This window comes from Panthera tigris, chromosome A2, assembly GCF_018350195.1.
Source record: "Panthera tigris isolate Pti1 chromosome A2, P.tigris_Pti1_mat1.1, whole genome shotgun sequence".
Lineage (NCBI taxonomy): Eukaryota > Metazoa > Chordata > Mammalia > Carnivora > Felidae > Panthera > Panthera tigris.
This window is the reverse complement of record NC_056661.1, coordinates 109580152-109605049: the sequence shown is the minus strand read 5'-3', so window position 1 is coordinate 109605049 and position 24898 is coordinate 109580152. Positions and strand designations below refer to the sequence as shown.

Genomic DNA, 24898 nt, shown 5'->3' with positions numbered 1-24898 from the left:
TTTTTTAAGAGGTCTCTTAGAAAAAGCAAAACTAAGATCTCATTGTGATGTAGGTGCTGGCCAATCACTTAATCAGCGACCGTCCTAAGTGCTAGGATCCTGGGTAAAGCTGATATGCCTGTATCAATTCTACAACCTGTCGCACACCCCAAAAGAGGGCTCGCTGACGATTGGTTAAGGACAAAGGAAAGTTTCTGTCAAAGTTCAAGAAGAGAGGGACTGCGTGAGGAGCAGTTTCAGATCATATTTAACCCCAGACCGTGGAGGGAACCGAGCCTCCGCGTGCTCTTCGGTCGCCGCTGTGCAAAGGAAATGCCAGAGGGAAGTTTGTCTACAGGACATCTGCCTCCCAGTTCCCGAGAAGCGCGAGGTCCGCAGCGCCATCAGTCGAAGTCTCGGCCTCTGCCCATCTCACTCCACCCTAGGGCCGGCCTACGCCGGCGAGCCGCGGAGGACGACCCAACCCGGAGGGCGAGCGCGCCCGCTCCCGGGCTGGCCTCACACTGGGCCCCGTCTCTACTACCGGCAATCGCAAGTTACCCTGGGAACCCAGCTTTGGAGGCCTCACCGCGGTGGCCGAGTGGGCCGCGAGGCGCCCGCCTCCGCTTCCCCACGCGCCGGCGCCATGGAGACGGTCACGAGTCGCCGGCGGCTCCTGCGCCCACCAATGGAAGCGCACGTCGCAGAGAGACGCGGACGTCGCTCTTCCAAGATGGCGGCGCGTCCGTCGCGAGCAGCCGGGCCGGGGGGAAGCCAGCGAAGCCGAGTAAAGCCGCCGCCCGGGAGACGACTGAAGGAGCTGTTTCGGCCGTTGGCGGCGGCTCCGGCAGTTTTCGCTGCTGCTACGGCTGTTGCCATGCGGCGAGGCTAGGGAGGAGCTCACTTCCCCGGGGTGTAATAATGTTAACAGAGGTAAGCGGCGACGGCGGCCAGTGTTTACCTGTGAAATGGGGAAGGGGCCGGCGCCAGCTCTTCCGAGAACAGCGTTTCTCCTGACCGCGGTCCCGACCCTCCGTAGCGGGCCCCGGGGCCCGAAGAGCAACGGGGATCCTACAAGTGCCCCCTGAATAGGAGCTGTGCTGACTCAACAGAGTCCCACCACCTCCGGCTGCTGTGCCTCTTCTTTCGTAGTTGCCACTTGCCCGTCGCCCGTGGCACTGGCCACCCTCTTGCTGTCGCCACCTCCTAACTCATCGTTTCCTTCGTGGTGTCCCCTTACACGCTGCTCCGTGGCAGCGTTGGTCTCTGCGTTGGTGCTGCTGTTCCCCTACGGTTTGCCCGAGATCTCCCTTCTCCGGTCCCTGGCCTCCAAGGGCCCTCCACCTCCAAGCTCGGTCAGCATCCTGGGTTTGTCACTTGGCCAGACCGGTTTTTCCTACCCCCTACTTTGACTACTTCGTGAAGTGGACCTTTTTTCTCAAGCCACACTTGGACAGCCCAGTTATCTCACCTCCCCCTCTAACCCCCACCCATTGTCACCGTTTTAAATCGTAGGAATCAGAAAGTTCAGTTTAGCATCTACACTCTTGATTTGCTTAAGGCTCCCTTGATACTCTCCGTGGAATAGCTTTTTTTTTTTTTTTTTTTCCCTCGTTTGGACCTGAAATGGAAGTAGGGCAACTATGACTAGCCAGTCAGTTTCCCTTTTCTAGTGCTTGATGTCCATTGCAAAAAGCAGACTTTTTGAAGAAGTAGAGTTCCTTACTAGCAATACGTTCAGGGGAGGAATTAAATTGATCTCATCAGATACTTGACCCCGGTTAACAGTTAGGTGTAGTGCTATGTGGTGGTGTGGGCGTCACTGAAGATAAATTGTGCAGCTTGTGGATTTGAGCAAATGTCTTAGAAGTTACTCGCTTGAAGTCCTGTGAAGGTTCTGGTATCAGCTGTCAGGGACTACTAGTTTGGGCATCTTTGTGGGCTGCACTAAGGAAAGGAAACAGTTTTAATGGGCAGTATTCCTTCCTACCTGGGCCAAAAGGAAATAAAAACGTTTGTAGATGAGTGGCTTTTGTGGCGTGAAAATGTGATGAAAAAGCATTTACTTGCCTTTACCATTTGATTAATTCTGAGGAAGTTCACACTTGGTATTTGCACATAATGTACGCACAGAGCCTGGAGTATGATGTATCTGGTGAATATTTTACTGGCTGACTTTAATGAACTAATTATCTCTAATAGTTTGCATTTCACTTTATATTTTTAAATTCCACATTATTTTGCATCCTGGAGTTTATTTTATTCCCGGAGATTATGGTATAAGTTTCTGTTTTCATTAGCAGTATTAGGTTAAAAAAAAAAAAAGACCTAAGTAGCAGTTCTATTTTTACCTTCACTGTGATATTTTGGTGAGAACAATTAGCCTTCTAACAAGGTTTCAGTGCTGTCTCTAATGTACGATATTTTATGATCTTTTGATGAAACTTGGCTTAGGTTAGCATGTTGTAAAAAGTTGTAATGCTGTCATATGAGCTCCGTGTCTGCTAGTAAAATGCTAGTGTCTTGATGTGGAAGGACTGTGCCTTCTAAGTTTCTGTACTGTAAAACGATTTTGTGTTTCAGGGAAATATTTTAAGCAATAAACCATTGATGCTAGTAAGAAGTACTGTAGTGCTGGGGCACCTGAGTGCTCAGTAGGTTGTGTCCCTCTGTGTCAGGTCATTCCACGGTTTGTGGGTTTGAGCCCCATGTCGGTCTGTGTGCTGAGAGCTCAGAGCCTGGAGCCTGTTTCAGATACTGTGTTTCCCTCTCTCTTTGCCCTTCCCCCGCTCATGCTCTGCCTCTAGCTCAAAAATAAATAAACATTAAACATTTTTTAAACATTAAAAAAAAAAAAAAAGGTGTCCTCTGGTGCGTTGTGTGTCTACCGGTGTGCAACTTGTAAGTGGCAGAGTCAGTGGCAGTTCCTGCTGAGTCCATTCTCTTAACTACTATGTGGGATTGCCTCTCCGGAGAAAGGCCCAGATTAAACGGCACTTGGATTTTATCTTTGGTTTTTAGTATTCATTTTATAGATTAGAAAACTGAAGCCCAGGGACTTGTCCAAGGTCAAGCAGTTATTAGTTGCAAATACGAAACTTGAATCCCATCTCCTGACTCAGTACAGAATTCTATTTAGCTTTCAGTAATTTTCAGCTCTCTTGATCGATGTTAATAATACACTATTTCTTGTCTGAATATTGTCAGTAGGTAAACTGAGACTTATCATTGCTTAAGAAAGACTTCTTGCTTTAGCTTTTTTTTTTAAGTCTGAAAAATAGTCCTATTTTGAAATATCGTAGATATAAAATTGTACTCCATATTGGTTACTAAAAAATTAGTAGTGTAGTACTTTATTTTACTGCTTCTCTTAGTTTTAACACAGATCAGGAGGCATTAGGGGAGGTGAAGAGGTGATTTAATTCATGTTAGATTTCAAAATATTTAGTTACGAGCTGTGTTACAGAAGATTCTCTTGTTCAACAAGTGTATACTATGCTTAGAAAGTGGTGAGTGGTACTATCTGCTTGGGTCTTTTGCATCTCAGCATTGAGGTAGGAGATACTATTCTCATTAGCCAGGTGAGAAGACAGAGACTCAGTTAAAATAGTTGGCTTAAAATTATATAACAAGTGGTGGAGCTGGGAATCATACCTAGGTCGTCTTATTCCAAATTGTGTGCTGTTTTTGTGGCTCAGTATGGAATGTGTCATTGATTTTCTTTTGTAATCGATAGTCATCAGTATACTATTTTTAGGTTTAGGTTTTTTGGTTTTTGTTTTTGAACCAAAGTAGGGATGCCAAGTATATAGATACATAATAATAACAGTAGTGATAAACATTCATATGAAACTTTTCAGTTTTGCATTTTGTCAAAATAGATCTTTGAAACCTTTTCAGAAATGAGAAACCATTCATGTGAGCAATTAAGGGCCATACTAAGCTACAAGGAAAAATTACTCAATTCAGCAAATTAATATGTACATTGAACTTTGAAACCTGTGATATGATAGATTGGTGTGATTTGAAAGTAGAGCACCAGTAGGTTCTTCTGCCCCCGTACCCCCCCCCTTATTTAAAAAAAAATTTTTTTTAATGTTTATTTATTTTTGAGACAGAGACAGAGCATGAACGGGGGAGGGTCAGAGAGAGGGAGACACAGAATCTGAAACAAGCTCCAGGCTCTGAGCTGTCAGCACAGAGCCTGACGCGGGGCTTGAACTCACTGACCGCGAGATCATGACCCGAGCCGAAGTCGGCCACTCAACCGACTGAGCCACCCAGGTGCCCCCCCCCCCTTATTTTTTAAAAGAGGAGGTAGCATAGTTTCTGATTTAAACCTTTTGACTTCAATTTGTATTATTTTCATTCTCAATATAATTGAAATATTTATGAGACTTGCTAGACATATCTGTGTGTCTTTTGCATTTTCCATATAGGGATGACAGCTTTGTTTGTTTTAAATGTTTAAATTATTTTTCCCCTTCTGTCTTTGCCCTTTAGGACGTCTTACTCTTAATGTTACTCTTATTTGTCATAGTATACTTGAAAATTATTTGTTTCATACCCACTCTTCCTCCACCACTCTCTTTTTAAAAATAAGTGTAAATTTCCATATATCATAATTAGGGTCTGGGATGTTTACTTAAGGATTTGTTAAAATCTGAATTTTCACAGCATTAGAATATAATGAAATATTTATCAGTGAATTTTCATTAAACACATTTTTAAACTTTTTTCAAAAGCTATTAAGATTATTATTCTGAGCATTTATTATTAACAGAGAACTAAAGCTATAGAAGATACAAGAAAATGTGTTGAATTTGAACCAGAGCTGTGGTATACTCAGGAGATTGTTTTTGCCTAACACCCAGTTATCAGTCAGCCTGTTGACATTTGTGTGTGCTTTTAAAAATATGGAGTGAAAAGTTGTAGCTGTTTAAACTTAATAGTTTGAGTTGTGTGCAAATGTGAGGCATTAGTAGATGTTAAAAAAGGTTTACGTTGGTGTTAAGTCACTGCCACCCAGATTTGTTGGTTTTTAGATATTAATACTAAATTGTTGATTTTGTGGTTAACAAGTATGATACAGATGGGAAAAGATGTACTCTGTAGCACTTTTAAAAGTTCCAGGTTAATAGTTGTTAACGGAATAAAATTTTGTGTTTCAAATACATTTTGAAGATATTTGCACAAAGGAAGATAATTGCTTTGTTCTTTCAGGATTTCTCATAGCTTTTGATAGGTGATTTGCTCTCAAAGAACGTGATAGAATTTGCATTATATGGCAAAGTTGTTTAAATTTTTTTTTTTTAACGTTTATTTATTTTTGAGACAGAGACACAGCATGAACGGGGGAGGGGCAGAGAGAGAGGGAAACACAGAATCGGAAGCAGGCTCCAGGCTCTGAGCCATCAGCCCAGAGCCTGACGCGGGGCTCGAACTCACAGACCGCGAGATCGTGACCTGAGTTGAAGTCGGACGCGTAACCGACTGAGCCACCCAGGCGCCCCAATGGCAAAGTTGTTTAACCATGTGATGGGTAATTTTGTCAGTTTGGCCACGGAGGGTCAAGATTAAACATTATTTCTGGGTGTGTCTCTTAGGGTGTACTGGATGAGGATGAGATTAGCATTTGAGTCAGTGGTCTCTTTAAAGTAGATTGCTCTTCCATTGTGGATGCTCACTATCTAAACTATGTAATCCATTGAGTGCCAGAATAGGACACATGGAGGGAGGAAGAATTTGCCTCCCTCCCCCCCCCCCACCCCGCCCCACCTTACTGCTTGAGCTGGGCATCCATCACATCTTATTTCATCTCCTGCCCCCAGGGATTTAAATGATCAGTTCCCTGGTTCTTAGGCCTTTGGACTGAATTACCACTAGTTTTCCTGGATCCCCAGCTTGCACATGGCAGATGGTGGGACTTCTCAGCCCCTGTCATCATGGGAACGAATTCCTCATAATCTCCTTAAAAAGTTCTGTATCTATATCTCCTGTTGTTTCTGTTTCTTTGGAGAACCCTAATAGCAGAGACTTAGAGAGTTTCTTGTATGGGAAATCCTGAGATGTGATAAGTTGTACAGCAAGGAAAGGTCTTTGGACGTTCAGGGCTCTTTTGAAAGACACATACACACACTGTCTTGCCCATCATAAATGTTTAGTAAAAATTTATGACTTGATTAGGTTAAGAGAAATATTCTTGGGATGGGTTAATCTTTAAACTGCATGAGCGATTTTTAAAATAATTAATTAATGATATTGTAAAGGCTACTAACTAGAATAAGAACTATAGCCTCAATTGGCATTTAAAGGATGTTAAAAAGTAGGAAAGAGATTTTATAAGGGGAGTGGAAGGACATCACTGTCTAGAATGAGACTGGCTTGTAACTGTACATACAATATTGTTTAGCATCTTTTGATAAGCCAAATTGAATATTGCCAACATTTCTCAAGAATTTTAAAGGGGTGGGGTGCCTGGTTGGCTCAGTCACTAGTAGGGTGTGTGACTCTTGATCTCAGGGTTATGAGTTTGAACCCCGTATTGGGTGTAGAGATTACCTAAAAATAAAATCTTAAAAAAAAATTAAAAACAAATTTTAAAGTTTATTCTTGAGAGGGAGAGAGAGAAAGAGAGAGAGGGAGGGAATGAGGGAGGGAGGGAGAGGGTGAACAAGCAGGGGAGGGGCAGAGAGAGAGAGAGAGAGAGAGAGAATGAATCTGAAGCAGGCTCCAAGCTGTCACACAGAGCTGACATAGGACTTGAACTCACGAACCACAAGATCATAACCTGAGCTAGTCGGACACTTAACTGCCTGAGCCACCCAGGCGGCCCCCCCGCCAAAAAAAAGAAATTTAAAAGGCTTTTGTTTTATTTTTTCCCTTTTGATTCCAGGTTTTCAGAGCTTATAAATAAATTACATTCATAATTACTTTCATTATGTTTTATTAATCCAGCACACATAAACCCCTTCCCTCCTGATCAGTAGCTAGCTAGTTGATCGAATTGCAAGCAGAAGCAAATATATGTGACATTTTAGTTAAGCCCTGTAACTTTATATTGAACATGCCTTCCATTTGGTATTTTGAAATACTAAAATAGAGGTTTTAGATGTTCATAACTATCCTTGGGGGTCCTAAATAGGGAGATATCAGTGTATATGACTCTGTTGTTTGGATGGATTGTTCTAAAGTTTGTTGACCAGTTTTCCATAGACATTGATAAAAAATATTTTCTTAACTAGTCTATGGTATGTTTATGGTTAAAGTGTTACATTAATTGCTACACATTTATAAAATTATTTTATTTGAGGAAATATGGAATTAAATTTGGGAGAAGAACTGAGAAATAAGTAGAAGTGTTTGTAGTTTTAAAGATTACAGGTATTGGTTGTATGTCATATGGTCCCTGTAAAATGTATTGGCTTTTCATCTCTTTACGTAGTAACTACCAGTACATATATAGCCTTTTGCAGATTATGTAGTGTGGTTTCTGTATTAATCTGGTTATGTTAAATGTGCTCATGCTTGCTTATGTTCAGTTTCATTTCTAGCTATGGAATGAAGAGAAATCTCTTAAAGGGAGAAGAAAAGGGGAATGAGAGGATCTTTGCTTCAGGTGGAATTAAGCCGTGTTAGCCGAATTATAATGGGAAAGGAGGGAGCATGAACTTTTGGAAGAGGGAGAAAATAGGTTCTATCATGGGGAGGAGTGTTCAGTGCTGGTCACTAACTAGCTAGCTATTTGGTGACTTTATGGCATTCCCTGAGTGACTTTTTAAATGTGTTTTGAAATTTTGTGGTTTCACAGACCATTAATTGCTCTCTTTATTGATGGTAATCTAAAACTGGCTTTCCATTTCTCAGGTTTAATTTTGATATTACAACACTTTATTATTATTTTTTAAAATGTTTATTTTGAGAGAGAGAAAAAGCTTGCGAGCAGGGGAGGAGCAGAGAGGAAGGGAGAGAGAATCCCAAGCAGGTTCCTGCTGTGTGTGGAGTCCTACATGGAGCTCGATCACGATCACTGTGAGGTCATGACTGGAGCCGGGGGATGCTTAACCGTCTATGCTACCCAGGTGTCCTGTTACTACAGAGCTTTAAATATCTGAGAGGAGAGGGAACTTTGAATTAAATCAAGTGGACAGCTTTTAAACTATCTTAACCCCTTTAAAAAGAGGTTAATATTGAGTGAATAGATAGGCTGGACTCGTGGTAATGCATCCTCATGTCTGTAAACAAGTTACACCTACCATGGTAGTGAGACAACATACAAATAACCTTAAGTAATATAAGGCTGAGTCACAACTTCACTTATTTATGATGTGACATTGGGGAAGCTGTTTGAAATTTTTGAGTCTTAGTTTCCTTCTTTATAAAATTGGATAATAATAGCAACTTTCTAGCTGCTCTCACATTGTTGTGAAGATCAGATAAAATGAGAGTACAGAGAATATAACTCTTTGTAAATTGCCAATCATTATACAAATATTAGTAGTTAAACTGTCAGGTGTTTTCTCTGTATGCCTTGCACTAGTGTGAATTCAAGTCCTAGGCTCCATCCAGGTTTATGGCTCACTAGCTGCTCAGTGGGGGGATGAATGGATCTCCTGAGAAAGAGGGTGCCCCCCTGGCCATCGGTGTAGTTATAGGGGAATCAGGCAATAGGTTAGAAGAGGTGAAAGAAAAAAAAAAGTAGACCAAGAGCATGTCTTGCAAACTAGTAATGAGGTTAGTTTCCCTTGTAGTTGGTAAACTGATTAAGAATTTTTGAAACAAATTCTAAAACAAGTATTTTGAAAAAGGTTACTTATTTGAGGTTTAGTAGTCATTTGTACATGTTCTTAAATATTTGTGACAAAAGAAAACTTTTAATCAGTCCTAGTTATTTCTTTAAAGAAGAAGCTGTTAGGATAATTTTCATTAAGCTTTGGTTTTAACTTGTACTGGATATTCATTTTTGTGGATTAATTTGTTCACCAAACACAAATATACCTACTGTATGGTAGGCAAATAAGAAGTTCTGGTGCTGAAGTGGTGAGTCAGATCTGAAACCTGCCCTCAGAAAATTCACTATCAGAGCTAAATTGTGCCAGTTGGGCAGTCACTCAGCTGAAGCCTTGAAGTCTTTTGTCAAAATAAAACAAGTACCATAATTAAAGGATGGGAAATTAAGAGAAATAAAAGGTTGGAATATGTAATCAAAAGGTAATTACTTGCATTAGCTTTATAACTCCAGGTAGAATTACCAGTTTGGATGAGATGGCAGCTCTAAAATGAGTTTCTCCTTGCAATTGAAGCATCAACCATCTTGCCTGTCTATGTGTGTATATATATATTCATATATATTTATATATGAGAACAGAGAAGCAAAAAAAAAAAAAAAAAATCTGTGAATTTGTCATGTTTCTCCACCCCAAAAATATTCTAAATCTCCTTAAGAGTTCTACTATAGTCTACTGAAGGATCCAGCTGAATTCCATTATCCTGGTGAAAGTAACACTTGGTCTCCACCTTCATATGCTATATATTCATTTATTTATCTTTTTTGTGTTTCTTCCCCACTAGAATGTAAACTGAAGATGTGGCTCACATTTGTGTTTTCAGTGCTTAGAATAGAGCTTGACACCTAGTGTCCTCACTAAATATCTATTAAATGAATGAATGTTAAATATTTCCTTCAGTAAGGTTAAGGTAAAAGTGAAAAGACAAAAGCTGTCTACCGTAAATTTAAGCTGTCACATTAATTATCCTTCAAGGATTAGTTACTATCAGTGTCTATTAGACATTTTTCAGTAGGGCATTGTGGTTGAATATTGTGTTTGGGATCACAAAACAACAACAACAAAAAAATAGAAAAAGTTGAACACCAGGCTTTTTTGTTAGAATGTAATTAATTCTGTCTTGATTTTTCCAACAGGTAAAAATCTGATTGGATTGATCTTTTCTTCTTCTTTTTTTAAATGTTTATTTATGAGAGAGAGAGAGGAGCGTGCACGCATGGGTGGGGGAGGAGCAGAGTGAGAGAGGGACACAGAAATTGAAGCAGGCTCCAGGCTCTGAGCTGTCAGCACAGAGCTCCACGTGGGGCTCAAACTCATGAACTGCGAGATGATGAACTGAGCCGAAGTTGGATGCTTAACCAACTTGAGCCACCCAGGTGCTCTTGGATTGATCTTATTTTCGTATGACCAATTACAAATGCAGGAACAACTTAGAATTTCATCTTGCATCTTTTTAATACTTAATTTTTCTTTTTTTTAAGTTGGCTCCACACCCAGAGTGGAGCCCAGTGCAGGGCTTGAACTCACAACCCTGATGAGATCAACACCTGAACTGAGATCAAGAGTTGGACACTTAACCATCTGAACCACCTAGGAGCCTCGATACTTGATTTTTATTACGATCTTATGTGTACTATTTAAAATCTATATTCCTGAACTAGATAAACTTAAAGCTTTGTTTCTAATAGTATAATAGTGCTGATTTTTGTGTTTTGTTGAGTGTTTCACAGTTTGCATGGCCTCTAATGCTATCTTGAAAGTTTGCAAGTATGAGTAAAAATTTGGGCATGGATATTAAAAAGTTGGAAATTTTGGGGGGTATACCTTCAAGGAAGGCAGCTGTTGCTCTAATCTCTTGACTAAAATTCCTCTCAGTGTCACTATTGGATACAGAGTATTGTTAGATCATTTCACTCATCTATACTTCCATTGTAAATTTAGAAATCGTATGTACCAGAGAAATTCCCAAAGTAATTCTATGTTCAACTGTGAGAATTGAACTGTTTTAATGATCTTTAAGTTAGTATGAAATACTCACATAAGGAGGCTGGAATTATTTACTATAGTTGGTTTATTGTACTGTTTTCTCCAATTTCACGAGGAACATTTTTATTCTGATGCATCTGTGAAACCCCCAAGGTGAATCCTGCTTTTGCCTTGTCCTTAGCTCTGCATTACAGGGGAGTCCTTGTAAGTTACTTCACTTAAACCTGAATTGGTTTTGCTCCTGGAGCCCTGGGACTACTTTTAAGTAGGTTGGCTGTGGTTTGGCACCTGAGAGAGTGTGTGATTCTTTGTATTGTGACTTTTTAAAAAAATTTTTTTTGAGAGAGAGAGAGAGAGAGCGAGTGAGCGCATGTGCAAGTGAGCAGGGGAGGGCAGAGAGAGAAGGAGATAGAGAATCTGAAGTAGACTCCAGGCTCTGAGCTGTTTACATAGAGCCTGACATGGGGCTTGAACTTACAAACCATTAGATCATGACCTGAGCCAAAGTTGGACACTTAACTGACTGAGCCACCCAGGCGCCCCTGTATTGTGAGACACCATGCATGTGTGGAGAATGGCTTTTGGATTCACCATCATTTGAGGCTTAGACATCATAAAACTGATTGAAGTTGTACAGTGCTAATGGAAGAGTTAAGTGTAGTGTGAAATAAAATGTCATCTCATTTTAGTTATTAACATAAATTTTGGGAAGTAATTGGTCTGATGTTAAGATATGATCTTTTGTGTTATGTACTGTTTCTTTAAGTCATAATATTGTACTTTAGAGTTCTTGATTTCTCTTCCCGAGTTTATTTGAGATGGCATATTTTTTTCAGGATATTTAATCAGACTGCAGCTATTAATATAATCAGCTATTTTTACATCCGAAGTTAATTACTAACATCTCATGCATTTTCTTGGGTAGTACCTAAGTGCTTAACACTTTAAACTGTTGGAGTAGTCTAATTCTGGTAAAAGTGGGCAGAATAAAGGGAAATGGGCTAAAGGGATGTTGGAGGCAGCTTTAAAGGTGTAACAGTAAAGAGAAAAAGAAACATTGAAATAATGTATTTTACAAAGAGAGAGTGTGTTTACTACATAACAATTTTAGAAATATAAATTAGGCTTAAGAGTATTTTATAATTTATTAAAAGTTTATTGTATGAACCAAAAAGCTCTGCAAGTTAATGTCTGATAACTCAGAATATTCAATCAATTAATAGACACTAACGCAAAATTTACAGGACTACCAAAGTGTGATTATCTTTGTAGTGGGGTGCAGTGATAATCATCATTTTTTCTATATCTATATACTTTTTATCTGTACATGCACATATATGTGTGCATCTTCTGATCACAAATTGAACATTCCTAAGTTTTAAGTGTCATATATGGATGGTTAAGAGTGATGGCTGGTGTCATATTATTTGGATTTGAATCAAAGTTTTGTCACTTTGGAGCATTTTGGCTTTGAAAAGTTATTAATTTTTTTACCCTTAGTTTTCTCATCTGTGTGACTGTAAGTTAATGGTACTCATGCCACAGGGTTGTTAGAAGTATTAAGTGAAATAACACATGTTAAGTACTGTGAACAGTGTTTCCCACAGTAACACTCAGTAAATACTAGGTTTTATTATTGATTTTTCAGATGTAAATAGCAAGTAGCTTATTTTCATAACTTACAATTTAGTGTTTGGAGTTGTTTTCTGTGTTGTTTGTGTCATTAAGGTTTCAAAATGTCAAAAATAACAAATCCTCTTTGACCTAGATGGTCTAATTCTTCCCTTTCTGTCTCCATTTTTACTGACTTTCTGATTTATGTATTACATTAAGTGCTAGATTAAGACTGGATTTCAGGAGGAAATAGGTGCTACCTTTACATTATGAATTGGTCATAACTAGAACTTTTGACTAACTAATATATCTCTTCTGGCCATTAAAGTTTTTTACTGTAGATGAAGTGAAAGGGAAAAGTAGTACAATTTCATATTAAGCTTTAAAAATGCCAGTGTTGTGGGGTGCCTGGGTGGCTCAGTCAGTTAAGCGTCCAGCTTCAGCTCAGGTCATGATCTCATGGTCCATGGGTTCAAGCTCCACATCAGGCTCTTTGCTGACAGCTCAGAACCTGGAGCCTGCTTTGGTTTCCGTGTCTCTCTCTCTCTGCCCCGCCCCCCCCCCCCCCCCCCGCCCCCATGCTCTGTCTCTCAAAAATGAATAAACATTCAAAAAATTTTTTAAAAATGTCAGTGTTGTGTAGTTTTCTATTATGGGAAGTACTATGATTCTTGTCAGTTTGATAAAGTTTTATGTAAAGCAGCTTTGAATTTAGGTAAGCTCTTTTAGATTGTTCCTTTTATATGGGATAGATAGGTGAGGAACACAAGAATCCTTTGTTTAAGGTATAAATATGTATATATATATACATATATACACGCATATATAATTGGCTTGATTAGTATTACTAATACTGTGCAGTAGGTTAAGAAAAGGACTGAGGGCTACGCTATTACAAATAAAATTTGTACTTACGAGTCTAAATATGGATACGAAATATAAATAATTTCAGTCTATACAACAGCTGCCTATTTGCATTCATACAATAATATAATAAACTGCTATACTTAAGAAGGGGGTGTTCATGTTATAAAAACATTTTACTTAGCTGGAGATTATGCCATCACAGTCCTTTGTGGGTGAATCTAGATGTCTTTATCTTCCTTTCTATACTTAGTTTTGCTTTCTTATTACTGATGCTTTTTGGATGTGTTGATTATTTTCTCTTGGCTTCTGTCTTTTACTATTCTCTGTGTCTGTAAGCTTGCAGTTTGCTCTCTTAGGGCTTTTCCCCAATCTTTACCCTTTCCTCCCTCCCTTCCTACCCTAAACAGGACATGATAGAGAATTTAACTTTGATTTTTAAATTACACAACACTTATGGATATAAAAATATTTTCTGTTGTTAACTTAAGTGGTGAACAAATAAAACAGTTTATATATATTTAATACATTGTATTAGAATTTCTTTTTGTGGTTGTATGCCTCTTGTCTAAATTTATTTTGATTAAAAAAGACTCATAATCTCTGAGTTAATGAACACTGCTGAGGTTTTTTTTTTTTTTATTATGATTTTAGAGGATTTTGTAGTACTTTCAGGGTCATTGTTCTGATATTAAGTTGTTACTGTACAGCCTTCAGAAATGTGAAGGAAATTATGTGAATCTGTGCCAACTCTAGAACATACCCTGAAAGTTATCTGAATTCTAATAGCTGCATCAGATCTAATTGACATCAGATTCTTAAAGAGTACCAAGGGCTTTAAGATATTAGTGTCAGTTTAGTTACTTTAGGTATTTCTGATAAATTGAATTTTTAAAAATAAATCACTTTTATTTGGCTATTCAGATATCGGGTATAGAATTTTGCCTATCCCCTCCTTTTTTAAAAAGTCTACTTGAGAGTCAGTTTATTTTATTTTTTTAAATGTTTGTTTATTTTTGAGACAGAGAGAGACAGACCATGAACGGGGGAGGAGCAGAGAGAGAGAGGGAGACACAGAATCCAAAGCAGGCTCCAGGCTCTGAGCTGTCAGCACAGAGCCCGATGCGGGGCTGGAACTCACAGACCATGAGATCGTGACCTGAACCGAAGTCAGACGCTTAACCGACTGAGCCACCCAGGGGCCCCGAGAGTCTGTTTAAAATAATGGTATAGAGCATGCTTGAATTTTAAACAAAGTTCAGTTCATGGTCCAGTTCTATGACTGAGCTGTTCCCTCATTTGCAGAATAGAGTTAGTAATACAACTTCTGTCAGAGTTGTTGTGAGAAATATACGTAAAGTGGTTGGCAAAGGTCTTAGCCAGTGCTAAGCACTTAATAAATGATGGCTCCTATTGTTGTTTTAGAGGATGCCCTTTTTCATAAGAAAGAAAGGAAAGGTAGAAGATTGGTGATAGTTCATTGCTAAGCTGTACGTTGAAATACAGCTCTCTCTGCTGTGATAGGCTTGTGTTGTTTTGATTTCCCCTTGGTGCTATATTATGGGGAAAAGCAGAAGTTGAGTTGTGAATATTGAAACTTTTATTCTTGTATTGTTATAGTCATATATAAATGAGGGAGAAGAGAGACCATTTATGAATATGGCCTGTTTTATCTTGCTTTTGCACCCAGGAACTGCTGTGGTAAAAGTTTTGTGTACTTCAGAACACTTTTGTAAGTGGAAGTCTTCTGGTGTATTAATTGAATTCATTCTTTATAATTCAGTTTTTTTAAAGGTACTTATTAATATGAATTGCCATGTAACTAAGCTTATTTTTCAGTATGAGTTAATGATAAGAGAATGGTCTTTGATGTTTGAGGATCTTTATGTAGCCCAGAGAGGGTAGGTAAGCAGTATACCAATTGTGGGATTAGAAATGCTAAGTGTAATATTGTATTATATCAGAACAGTACATTTCAGTTTAGTTTAGTGTCATAGTGACAGGATCTAAAGAGAACAAGGTATTTGTGGAATGGGAAGAAAATTAGTGAGAAACCTGGACATTCAAGATTTTAATTTTTTTTTTTTGTTTTCTTGCCTTGCAAAATATAATGGAATAATGCCCCCTTTCCCATTAAAACATTTCCATGGTTGTTTGAAGAAATGTAGTACATGAAAACACTCTCCATTATTCAGAAAGATAATTTTTAAAATAATGTACTTAAAGAAGTATATAAATTATATAAAAATAAAAAGTACATAATTTAAATCAATTTTTTAAAATGCAAGTTTGCAAACATACAGAAACCTTGAAAAATACTGCCATTAGCACCCATGTACCTGCTAAGTACTTGGATTTGCTAACATTTTTTTGTCATATTTGCTTTATTTTTGACTCTGTGTGTGTTGTTATTGTAGCTGAATCTTTTTTGTTTTTTTGAGTTTATTTATTTATTGTGAGAGAGAGAATCCCAAGCAGGCTCTGTGCTGTTAGTGGGGAGAGTCTGGTGGGTGGGCCCAGGCTCATGACCATAAGATAGTGACCTGAGCCAAAAAATCAGCAGTCGGACCCCGTAACCGAGTGAGACACCCGGGTGCTCCTGTAGCTGAATCATTTTAAAGTAAACTGCAGATATTATGTCACTTCTCCTCACAATATCCCATAATCTTCCAAAAATAAGGATTTTTTTTGGGGGGGAGGGGACTTTTTAAGTTTCTATTTTAATTCCCGTATAGTTAACCTACAGTGTTCTGTCAGTTTCAGGTGTACAGTATAGTGATTCACCAAGTCCGTACATTACCTGATGCTCGTCACAAGTGTGCTCCTTAATCCCCATCACCTATTTAACCCATCTCCCCATTCCCTTCCCCTTTGGTAACCATCATTTCTCTATAATCAAGAGTTTGTTTCTTGATTTGTCTTTTTCCCCTTTGCTCATTTGTCTTGTTTCTTAAATTTCATATATGAGTGATATATGGCATTTATCTTTCTCTGACTTATTTTGCTTAGCTTAATATTCTCTAGCTCCATCGCTTCTCGGCCTTTTGGCTAAGATCAAGTGTAATATTCTCTAGCTCCATCCATGCCATTGCAAATGGCAAGATTTCTTTCTTTTGTATGACTGAATAATATTCCATTGTATATATATACACCACATCTGTATCCACTCAGCAATTGATGGACACTCGGGCTGCTTCCATATCTTGGCTATTGTGACTAATACTGCTAAACACAGGGGTCCATGTGTCCCTTTGAATTGGTGTTTTTGTATTCTTTGGGTAAATAAATACCTAATAGTGCGATTGCTGGATCTTAGGGTAGGTCCATTTTTAATTTTTAATTTTTGAGGAACCTGCATACTGTTTTCCAGAGTGGCTGCACCAGTTTGCATTCCTACCAACCATATACAAGTGTTTCTTTTTCTCCACCTGTTGTTTGTTGTGTTATTGATTTTAGCCATTCTGACAGGCTTGAGGAGATATCTCACTGTAGTTTTGATTTGCATTTCCCTGATGGTAAGTGATGATGAACATCTTTTCATGTGTCTGTTGGCCATCTATACATCCCTGGAGAAATGTCTGTTCATGTCTTCTGCCATTTTTTTAAAAAAAAGTGTATTTGCTTATTTATTTTGAGAGAGAGAGAGAGAGAGAATGAATCCCAAGCAGGCTCCGTGCTGTCAGTGCAGAGCTGGACATAAGGCTTGATCTGATGATCCGTGGATCCGTGAGATCATGACCTGAGCTGAAACCATGAGTTGGACACTTAACTGACTGAGCCACCCAGGTGCCCCTGCACATAATCTAGTTGGATTTATTATGGGTATTGAGTTTTATCAGTTCTTTATATATTTTGGATAGTAACATTTTATCAGATATGTCATTAGCAAATATCTTCTCCCATTCCATCGGTTGCCATTTAGTTTTGCTGATTGCTTCCTTCTCTGTGTAGATGCTTTTTATTTTGATGTAGTTTCATATATTTGCTTTTATTTCCCTTGCTTCAGGAGACAACTAGAAAAAAGTTGCTATGGCTGATGTCAAAGTGGTTACTGCCTATGTTCTCTTCTAGGATTTTTTATGGTTTCAGGTCTCACATTTAGATCTCTAATCCATTTTGAGTTCATTTTTGTGTATGATGTAAGAAAGTGGTCCAGTTTCTTTCCTTTGCATGTTACTGTCCAGTTTTCCCAGCACCATCTGTGAAGAAACTTTTTCCCATTGAATATTCTTTCTTGCTTTGTTGAAGATTAATTGACCATATAGTTATGGATATCTGGGTTTTCTCTTCTGTTCATCTCTATGTCTGTTTTTGTGCCAGTTCCATACTGTTTTGATCCCTGCAGCTTTGTAATATAACTTGAAGTCCGGAATTGTATGACTTCAACTTTTCTTTTCCTTTTCGAGATTGCTTTGACTATTTGGGCTCTTTGTGGTTCCATACAAATTTTAGAATTGTTTGTTCTGGTTCTGTGAAAAATGTTGTTAGTATTTTGATGGGGATTGTATTAAATGAGGATTAAAAAAAATTTTTTTTAATGTTCATTTATTTTTGAGAGAGGCAGAGTGTGAGCAGGGGAGGGGCAGACAGGGAGGGAGACACAGAATCCAAAGCAAGCCCCAGGCTCTGAACTGCCAGCACAGAGCCTGATGCGCGGCTCGAACCCATGAACTGTGAGACCATGACCTGAGCCAAAGTCGGACGCCCAACTGACTGAGCCATCCAGGCACCCCAAATGAGGATTTTTAAAAATTTAGCCACAGTATTATTGTTACACCTAATAAAACTACCAGTAATTTTCTGTTGTCATTGAATATTCACTGTATTAAAATTCCCCAGTTTGAACCAGGATCTACTCCAGTAATATCTTTAATCCAGAATAGGTAATCTCATCTTTGTTTCTCCTCTCTTTCTCATCCTCAGTTTCCTCTTCATTGTTGTGAGTGTTCTGTTTTAGGATGCTGTGTGGAATGCACACAGCAACATCGTGGGCCTCCATGATTGTACCTACTCCTCTACCTCCCATCACCTTTTGATAACCAAAAAATGGCTCTATATGTTGCTAAATGTCTCCCAGGGAGCAAAGTTGTCCCTGGCTGAGAGCCACTGCATTAAAGGTTGTACCTTTTCTGCACTTCAATTTTTTAGATACTTATTCTTTAGAATTTTTTTTTTTTATCTTGATTCTGTTCTGTTGTTCTGCGTGTCCAGCCTGTTTTGCTTATTTATTTTACTTTTCTTTGTTGTTTAACTAGTAAGTGGTACTCTAAAAATAGTTTTATTGAGATATTATTCATATACCATATAATTCATTCAAAGGGTATAAATTCGGTGACTTTAATAAGAATTATGCTTCCATTGCTGCAATAAGTTGTAGAACTCCTTACACCCAAATAGAAAAACCCTCACCCTTTAGCCATCATTTCCAAATCTTCCTTCCTTTGAGCCCCAGACCATCACAAATATGTCTCTGTGGATTTGCCTATTCGGGACATTTTGTATGAATGGAATCAGAATATGTGGACTTTGTGATTGGCTTCTTTCACTTAGCATGTTTTCACGGTTCATCCATGTTTGTAGCACGTATTAGTACTTGAAACTTTTTAAATTGCTGAATATTCCATTGTATAGCTACACCACATTTTGTGTATCCTTTTATCTTTTGATGGGCATTGGGTCATTTCCATTTTTGGGCTATTCTGAATAATGCTGGTATGAACACTTGTGTGCAGGTTTTTGTATGGACATATGTTTTTATTTCTCTTGGGATGTATACTAGGAATGGAATTTCTGGATCATATGTTAACTATATTTAACCTTTTGAGGAACTGTGGAGTGTTTTCCAAAGCGGCTTATACCATTTGACATTCCCATCAGCAATATAGTTAAGGTTCTAATTTCCACATCCTTGAGATTATTTGTTATTATCTCTCTTTTTGATTATAGCTGTCTGGTGGGTGAGAAGTGGTGTCTTATAGTGGTTTTGATTTGCATTTCCCTTATGCATAATGTTGTTGAACCTTTTTTCATCTGCTTTTCATGACCAGTTATCTTCACTGGAGAAATTTGTATACGAATCTCGTGCTCATTTTAAAATTGGGCTATTTGTATATTTCTTACTCAGTTTTAACAGTTTGTTGTATGTTATATATAGAGGTTCATTAGCAGATGTATAATTTATAAACATTTTCTCCCATTCTGTGTCTTGGGTTTCATTTTCTTGATGGTATCATTTGAGTGCAAACTTTTCTGATCTTGATATAGTCCAATCTATCTACTTTTCTTTGGTTGATAGTGCTTCTGGTGTCAAAAGGTATTTACATTTTGCAATGCATTTTTGGTTAACTTCAGGAGATAGTATTAACTTAAGATAGACTTAACAGATAAAAGTAGGACTGAAATTAAATCGTTGCAGTTTTCTCCAAGTTGAGTTAAAAAAAATTATTTTTTGTGAATTTTAATATCATATCTAGGTGGTGTGTATGTGTTTATAGAAAAGACTTTACTGAGATTTGAGGGTGATGAGTTGGGTTTACATTGTGCAGTGTTGGATAATTAACAACCACTGTATTCTTTAGTGGGGAAGCTAACTACAGTAACCTGAAATTCTGCAGTGTTTCTGTCTTCATTTGCCTTGCTATGAGTGTTCTTCATGGTTAGTAACACCCCTGGAGGAGGAGGAATCTTCGAAAAGCAAAGATACCATATATTTCCAACCTTGCCCTCTCTGCTCCTGTAATCTGCTTACTCCTGCTCACTAAATTCTTGGATGCATTATCTCCTTGATAAATTCTTAGTTGTATTATCTCATGATAATTTCGGTGCTTATTCATTATTTTTTCTCCTAGCATAATCTGAGTTTCTAGGTACTAACTTTGGAGATCCTTTATTGGCCTGGCTTGATTCAGCATCACTCTAGGTTCAGGAATCTTATTTCAGATCATGATACTCTTGAGGATCATCTCTGTTTATGGTTCGGCTGCCTCTCCACAGTCACTTGCAGCAGTGTCTGCCTTCCTCACCCTCACCTTCTTAGTTATACTTCTTACTGAATGTTGTAAGATTCTTGTTAACTACTTAAATAGACTTTGGTAATATACAAATATCTAGTTTTTCTTTAAGATTTTCCATATGCAAATCTGTTTTAAAGGTCATGTGTGTTAAGCTATTGCCTCATTATTACCGTAATTTGACCACCTATTTTGTCTTGCTTTCTCCAGAAGGTGAAAGGTTTTACTTGGTGAAGTACAAGTTTTATGACAGCCTTTGTGATCTTAGCTTGATAGAAATAAATGTAATAATGTATTCATTTAAATATTTTAAGTGAATTGTTAATCAAATATTAATAAAATCAGTTAAGAATATGGTGTATCTTTTGTAGGAAAAGTGATATGTGTAATCTAAAAATAGTATTGTTTGCGCTTTATTTTCTTGTTAAAAAATTACATGAATTTTGAAAAGTAAATCAGTGCAAAAGCATTTTTTAGTAAAAAGTGAAAGTATTGTTTTCTTTTTCCATTAAAAATGTTTCTGTATTTACTTCCATTCCTTTCTCTATATTTCAACACGCTAGAGAATTTTCATTAAATGTTTAAAAATTACTGTTAAGATAGTGATGTGAATTACCTTTTCCTGCTTTGATAAGTTTCTGAAATGTTTATCTAATTTTTCCAATGGTTTTTGTTTGTTGGTACACTTAAACTCTTATCTTCTCTCTACTGTGTAGACAGTAGTTGCTCAATGAATTGATTTGATACAGAAACCAAGGGTAAGTGGAACCTAAGTGTTTGGATGCCAGTTGATGATCAGAAAGGAAGATAAACTGTTGAAGATTAATATTGAGGAAAAAAGTCTTGATATGTATAATGTTTTAGATGATTGATCAGGATACTGTGTGTTCAGTATATACTACTGAGAGCATACTGTATGTGCCAAATGTTACACTTGGCACCAAGAATACATCAATGAACAAAACATACACAATTTATGTCCTCATGAGACTTATAGCATATGGTATATATATCAGAAAATAAACAAGCACTTCCAACATAATGTGATAAATGAGGATATTGGCAAGAGAGTGGTTGAAATGGTAAACCATGGAGTCCTATTTAGATAGGGAAGTGAATACAGAAGTGGGCTAAATGAGGAGAAAGTAGAAGAATCAAGTGTCTGCAACTCTGAATGACAAAAATAGTTGCAGTTGATATAACTAATTTGAGCTGGAAGATTGTGGTCAGAGAATAAGATAATTTTCACATTTCCCTTTCAAAAAAGACAGGTGATGATGAAGTCTAGAGTGTGGTGTTATAGTGGCTAAAGTGGAGTTGCATTGAAAGTTGGCAGAGATCCAATGCTAATGATGTTCAAAGTAGCGTAATGGTTGGATTATCCATATGTATGTTAAATACTTCAAGGTTATGTAGCATTTGGGAGAGAAGAATATTGTGTGCCATGTATAAAGAGTTTTGAGTGAATAGTTAGGAATTCCTTGGAGACTAATAGTTCCCACCTGTGACCATATTGGAATCACCTGGGGAACTTTACAAACTAATAATCCTCTTTCCTTAACTTTGATGCACCTTGGAAAAATGGCTAGCTCTCATCCCTAGCTTCTCTGATTCAATTTGCATGTGGTGTAACGTGGGCAGTGAGACTTTAAATGCCCCAGGTGATTCCAAGGTGCAGGAATTGCACAGGAACAGGGGGTTTTACAGGAAACTGCCTGGGACTTATGATTGGGATCATGACCCAGCATCAAAAAGTGGGACTAAGTGATAAATGAAAAAATAAGCAACCTTTGAGAGGGTTGCTGGAGAAGCAGCTTTTACTTAAAGCCAACAGTGAGGGTTTTGAGGTGTGCTAGTTTTTATTGTGGAGCAGAGTAAACCTACAGGAAAGCTTTGGGAGGGAAGGAGGCAGTGGGAAGTAGGATAATGGAGGGGAAAAACGCAAGAACAGTACAGTGGTTAGTGTACAGGTGAGTTCTGGTAAGTGAATAAATCTGTCTGTTGGTACTGACCAAAAACAACAGGGCATAGTGGGTTTGGAATTCATGTGGAAAGTACATTCATTAGTCCCACAGTGGATGACAGTTGGTAATGGGTTAATGGTTCTCAGGAGTTAGTTTCAACCTTGATGGGTTCAACATCATAGGAAATGGTAGCCTTGTACCCTTCTCTTTGTTACAGGGTTTGGGTTGATTGAGCAAGATCCATGGAGAGACCCAGAGTTCTGGGAGGTTAGTCTACAGGCTCCCTGGGGAGGGGTTAGAGGCATGGTCTGTTTGTTCTGCTACTGGCAGGTGGCAGCTTTGGAGCCTTAAGGCTTGGTCAGTTCTGCATAGCCTAGTTTTGTTTACTCCAATTTGCTGCTTATGTGATTTTGGCACTCTGCTGTACCTACTAATACTGGCAAAGCCTTCACTATTTCTTTACTTTTACACTTGATGCTTTTCAGGAAAAATTTTGTTTCCAGTTTCAGATTTGTGAGCACCTATTGATGGGTTCCCCCCCCCCAATGTACAAGATGTGACATAGACTTAGAAATAGTGAAAAAGGACCTTATGTATTACATAGGCAAACTTCCCTTATTATATATTAGAATTTTAAGTGTAGAGAGTCAAAGTGAGTTTCACAAAGAAACCACTCAGCCTAGATTAACTGACGTATAAACCATATATGGGCCTAAAGGTTTATAATTGTTAAACTGATTCAAATTTGTGGCAAGAATAAATGGGTTAGTTGCAGCTCGTTTAATCATTTTGACATGTAACTTTAAACTTGGGAAATGAGATCATCAGACCTCCCTGTCAACAGAGTGCAGCCAGTTTACTTTTCTTTTAAAATTAAAGCTTTTTAAAGTATAATACTTGAAGGCTGAAAGAGCTACCCTAGCTATGCAAATATACTATGAAATTACTTTTGAATGAAGAGTTCATTCAAAACATTCTAAAAAAATTTCGATATATTTTGGTCAAAATAAGGTAAGTAGTAATGTAGTAAATTTGATAACAGCCTGGTATAGAAATAAGAAAATTGTATGCTAAGTGGAAAACAAGACTTTTTGCATAATTATAGTGTATCATGTTAACTAGCAATTAAAACCCATGTGCTTTTACTAAGCAAAATGTATGTCATGATTAAAGCTTTTATACTTTTTAAAATTAGATGATTTTTCATACAGTGACCTTATTTCATATGTGTTTGAATTGTGGAATTAAAAGTAATTTTTTGAGGCTATGATACAAAGCAAATGAAGCCTATGATAGGTCATGGGGATTTAGGGTACATAAAAAAGATGGTTATAACAGCTAGGTTATGACATGCGTTTTTATATCTTTTGTATTCATAGTTTTCAGATGTACTTAGCAAAGTGAAAATTGAGGCACAATTATGCTAAATAGTGCTTGTTTTCCTTTTCTGTCTTTTTTTATAAGTTTTAGAGCACATGAGTGGGGGAGGAGGGGAGAGAGAGAGAGAGAGAGAGAGAGAGAGAGACAATCTTAAGCAGACTTCACGCTCAGCATAGAGACCAACATGGGGCTCTATCCCATAATCTTGGCATCATGACCTGAGCTGAAATCAAGAGTTGATGCTCAACCAACTGAGCCACCTGGGTGCCCCTCCTTTTCTCTTCTTGGATTGCGTTCATTAACTTATCTGATGTTTAGGTCGATATGAATGGTACTGATAGTTCTAAAACTCAGATGATATTTATTAAAAAAACTACACGACAAGTCAGTTGTCTCAGTCATCTTTCGTTACATCTTAATGTTTAAACAATACAGATTCAGGTGATTCAGAGGAATGTTAAAATTTTTCTTTGGTTATGACAGCTGACATCTTTTGGCTTAAATTTTCTAAGCCAAAATTATTTCTACTCTCCTGTATGGTGGGAAATTCTGGTAACTCAGGTCAACATTTGTTATGTTGGAATATATCGAAAGCTGCTTCCTGTGGGAAACTTTGGCTTTGCTCATTTGTTTTTGCTTTTGTCGGCCACCTTATAAAAGTAGGGTTGTGAGAACACTAGTTAGTGTCTTTAAGACTTACCTGATTTTTAGGTGTATGTGGGTTAACTCTAAATTAGAAATATAGACTACCAACATCTCAGACTGTATGATACTCAGTACAGAGCCCAAAAGATTTGATACTGAGGCAAAATCCCCAACAGTTATTTAATCCAACTTTTCTTCTAGACTCTCTTTCATCTAGTTTTTTGTTGATAATTGTGGTTAGATTCTCTAATTTTTGCACTTGGATATGTAGTTTGACCCCTAGAAAACGTTAATCTTAGAACACATTAGTTTTACTCCTTGCAGAATTGTCTTCATTGAATTGACTTTTAATGTTTATGTCCACTTTTATTTAATGTCATTATGAGAAGCAATGTTGTTAAACTTTGTAATGACTTTCCTGCATAACTATTGTTGAGAACATTAACCAGTACTTCATGCTTTGTTTTTCAGATAAATTCCTATATGATACAATTGTTTAAAAATTCAGAGCTGCAAATAGAGAGCACTAGTTAAGTGAGAGGAACCTTGGATATCATCTGTTTCCAACCTGTTTACAGATGAAGAAATTAAGGCCCAGAGAGGTCAGCTATAAGTAGCTGGCCTAGAACCCGAGTCTGGAAATTGTGTCTTCTAACAACTGACCCAGTTT

General features: G+C 37.8%; 1 protein-coding gene and 1 pseudogene across 4 annotated transcripts in view; both read left to right on the top strand.

Moving 5' to 3' along the window:
- The first annotated feature begins 699 nt into the window (after window positions 1-699).
- Window positions 700-24898, top strand: part of SNX13 (sorting nexin 13) — a 134671-nt gene continuing 110472 nt past the window's right edge. For 2 of the 4 annotated variants that reach the window (XM_042967806.1, XM_042967768.1), the window contains exon 1: window positions 23821-24830. Coding sequence is in view for 1 of the 4 variants with exons in the window: in XM_042967778.1 (XP_042823712.1) it covers window positions 901-912 (12 nt within the window). In the remaining 3 variants the exon portion in view is untranslated. Of the gene's footprint in view, window positions 913-23820; window positions 24831-24898 lie in introns of those variants that run through there. The other 2 variants (XM_042967838.1, XM_042967778.1) reach the window with 2 other exon arrangements.
- On the top strand, window positions 16258-16417 carry LOC122236851 (annotated as a pseudogene).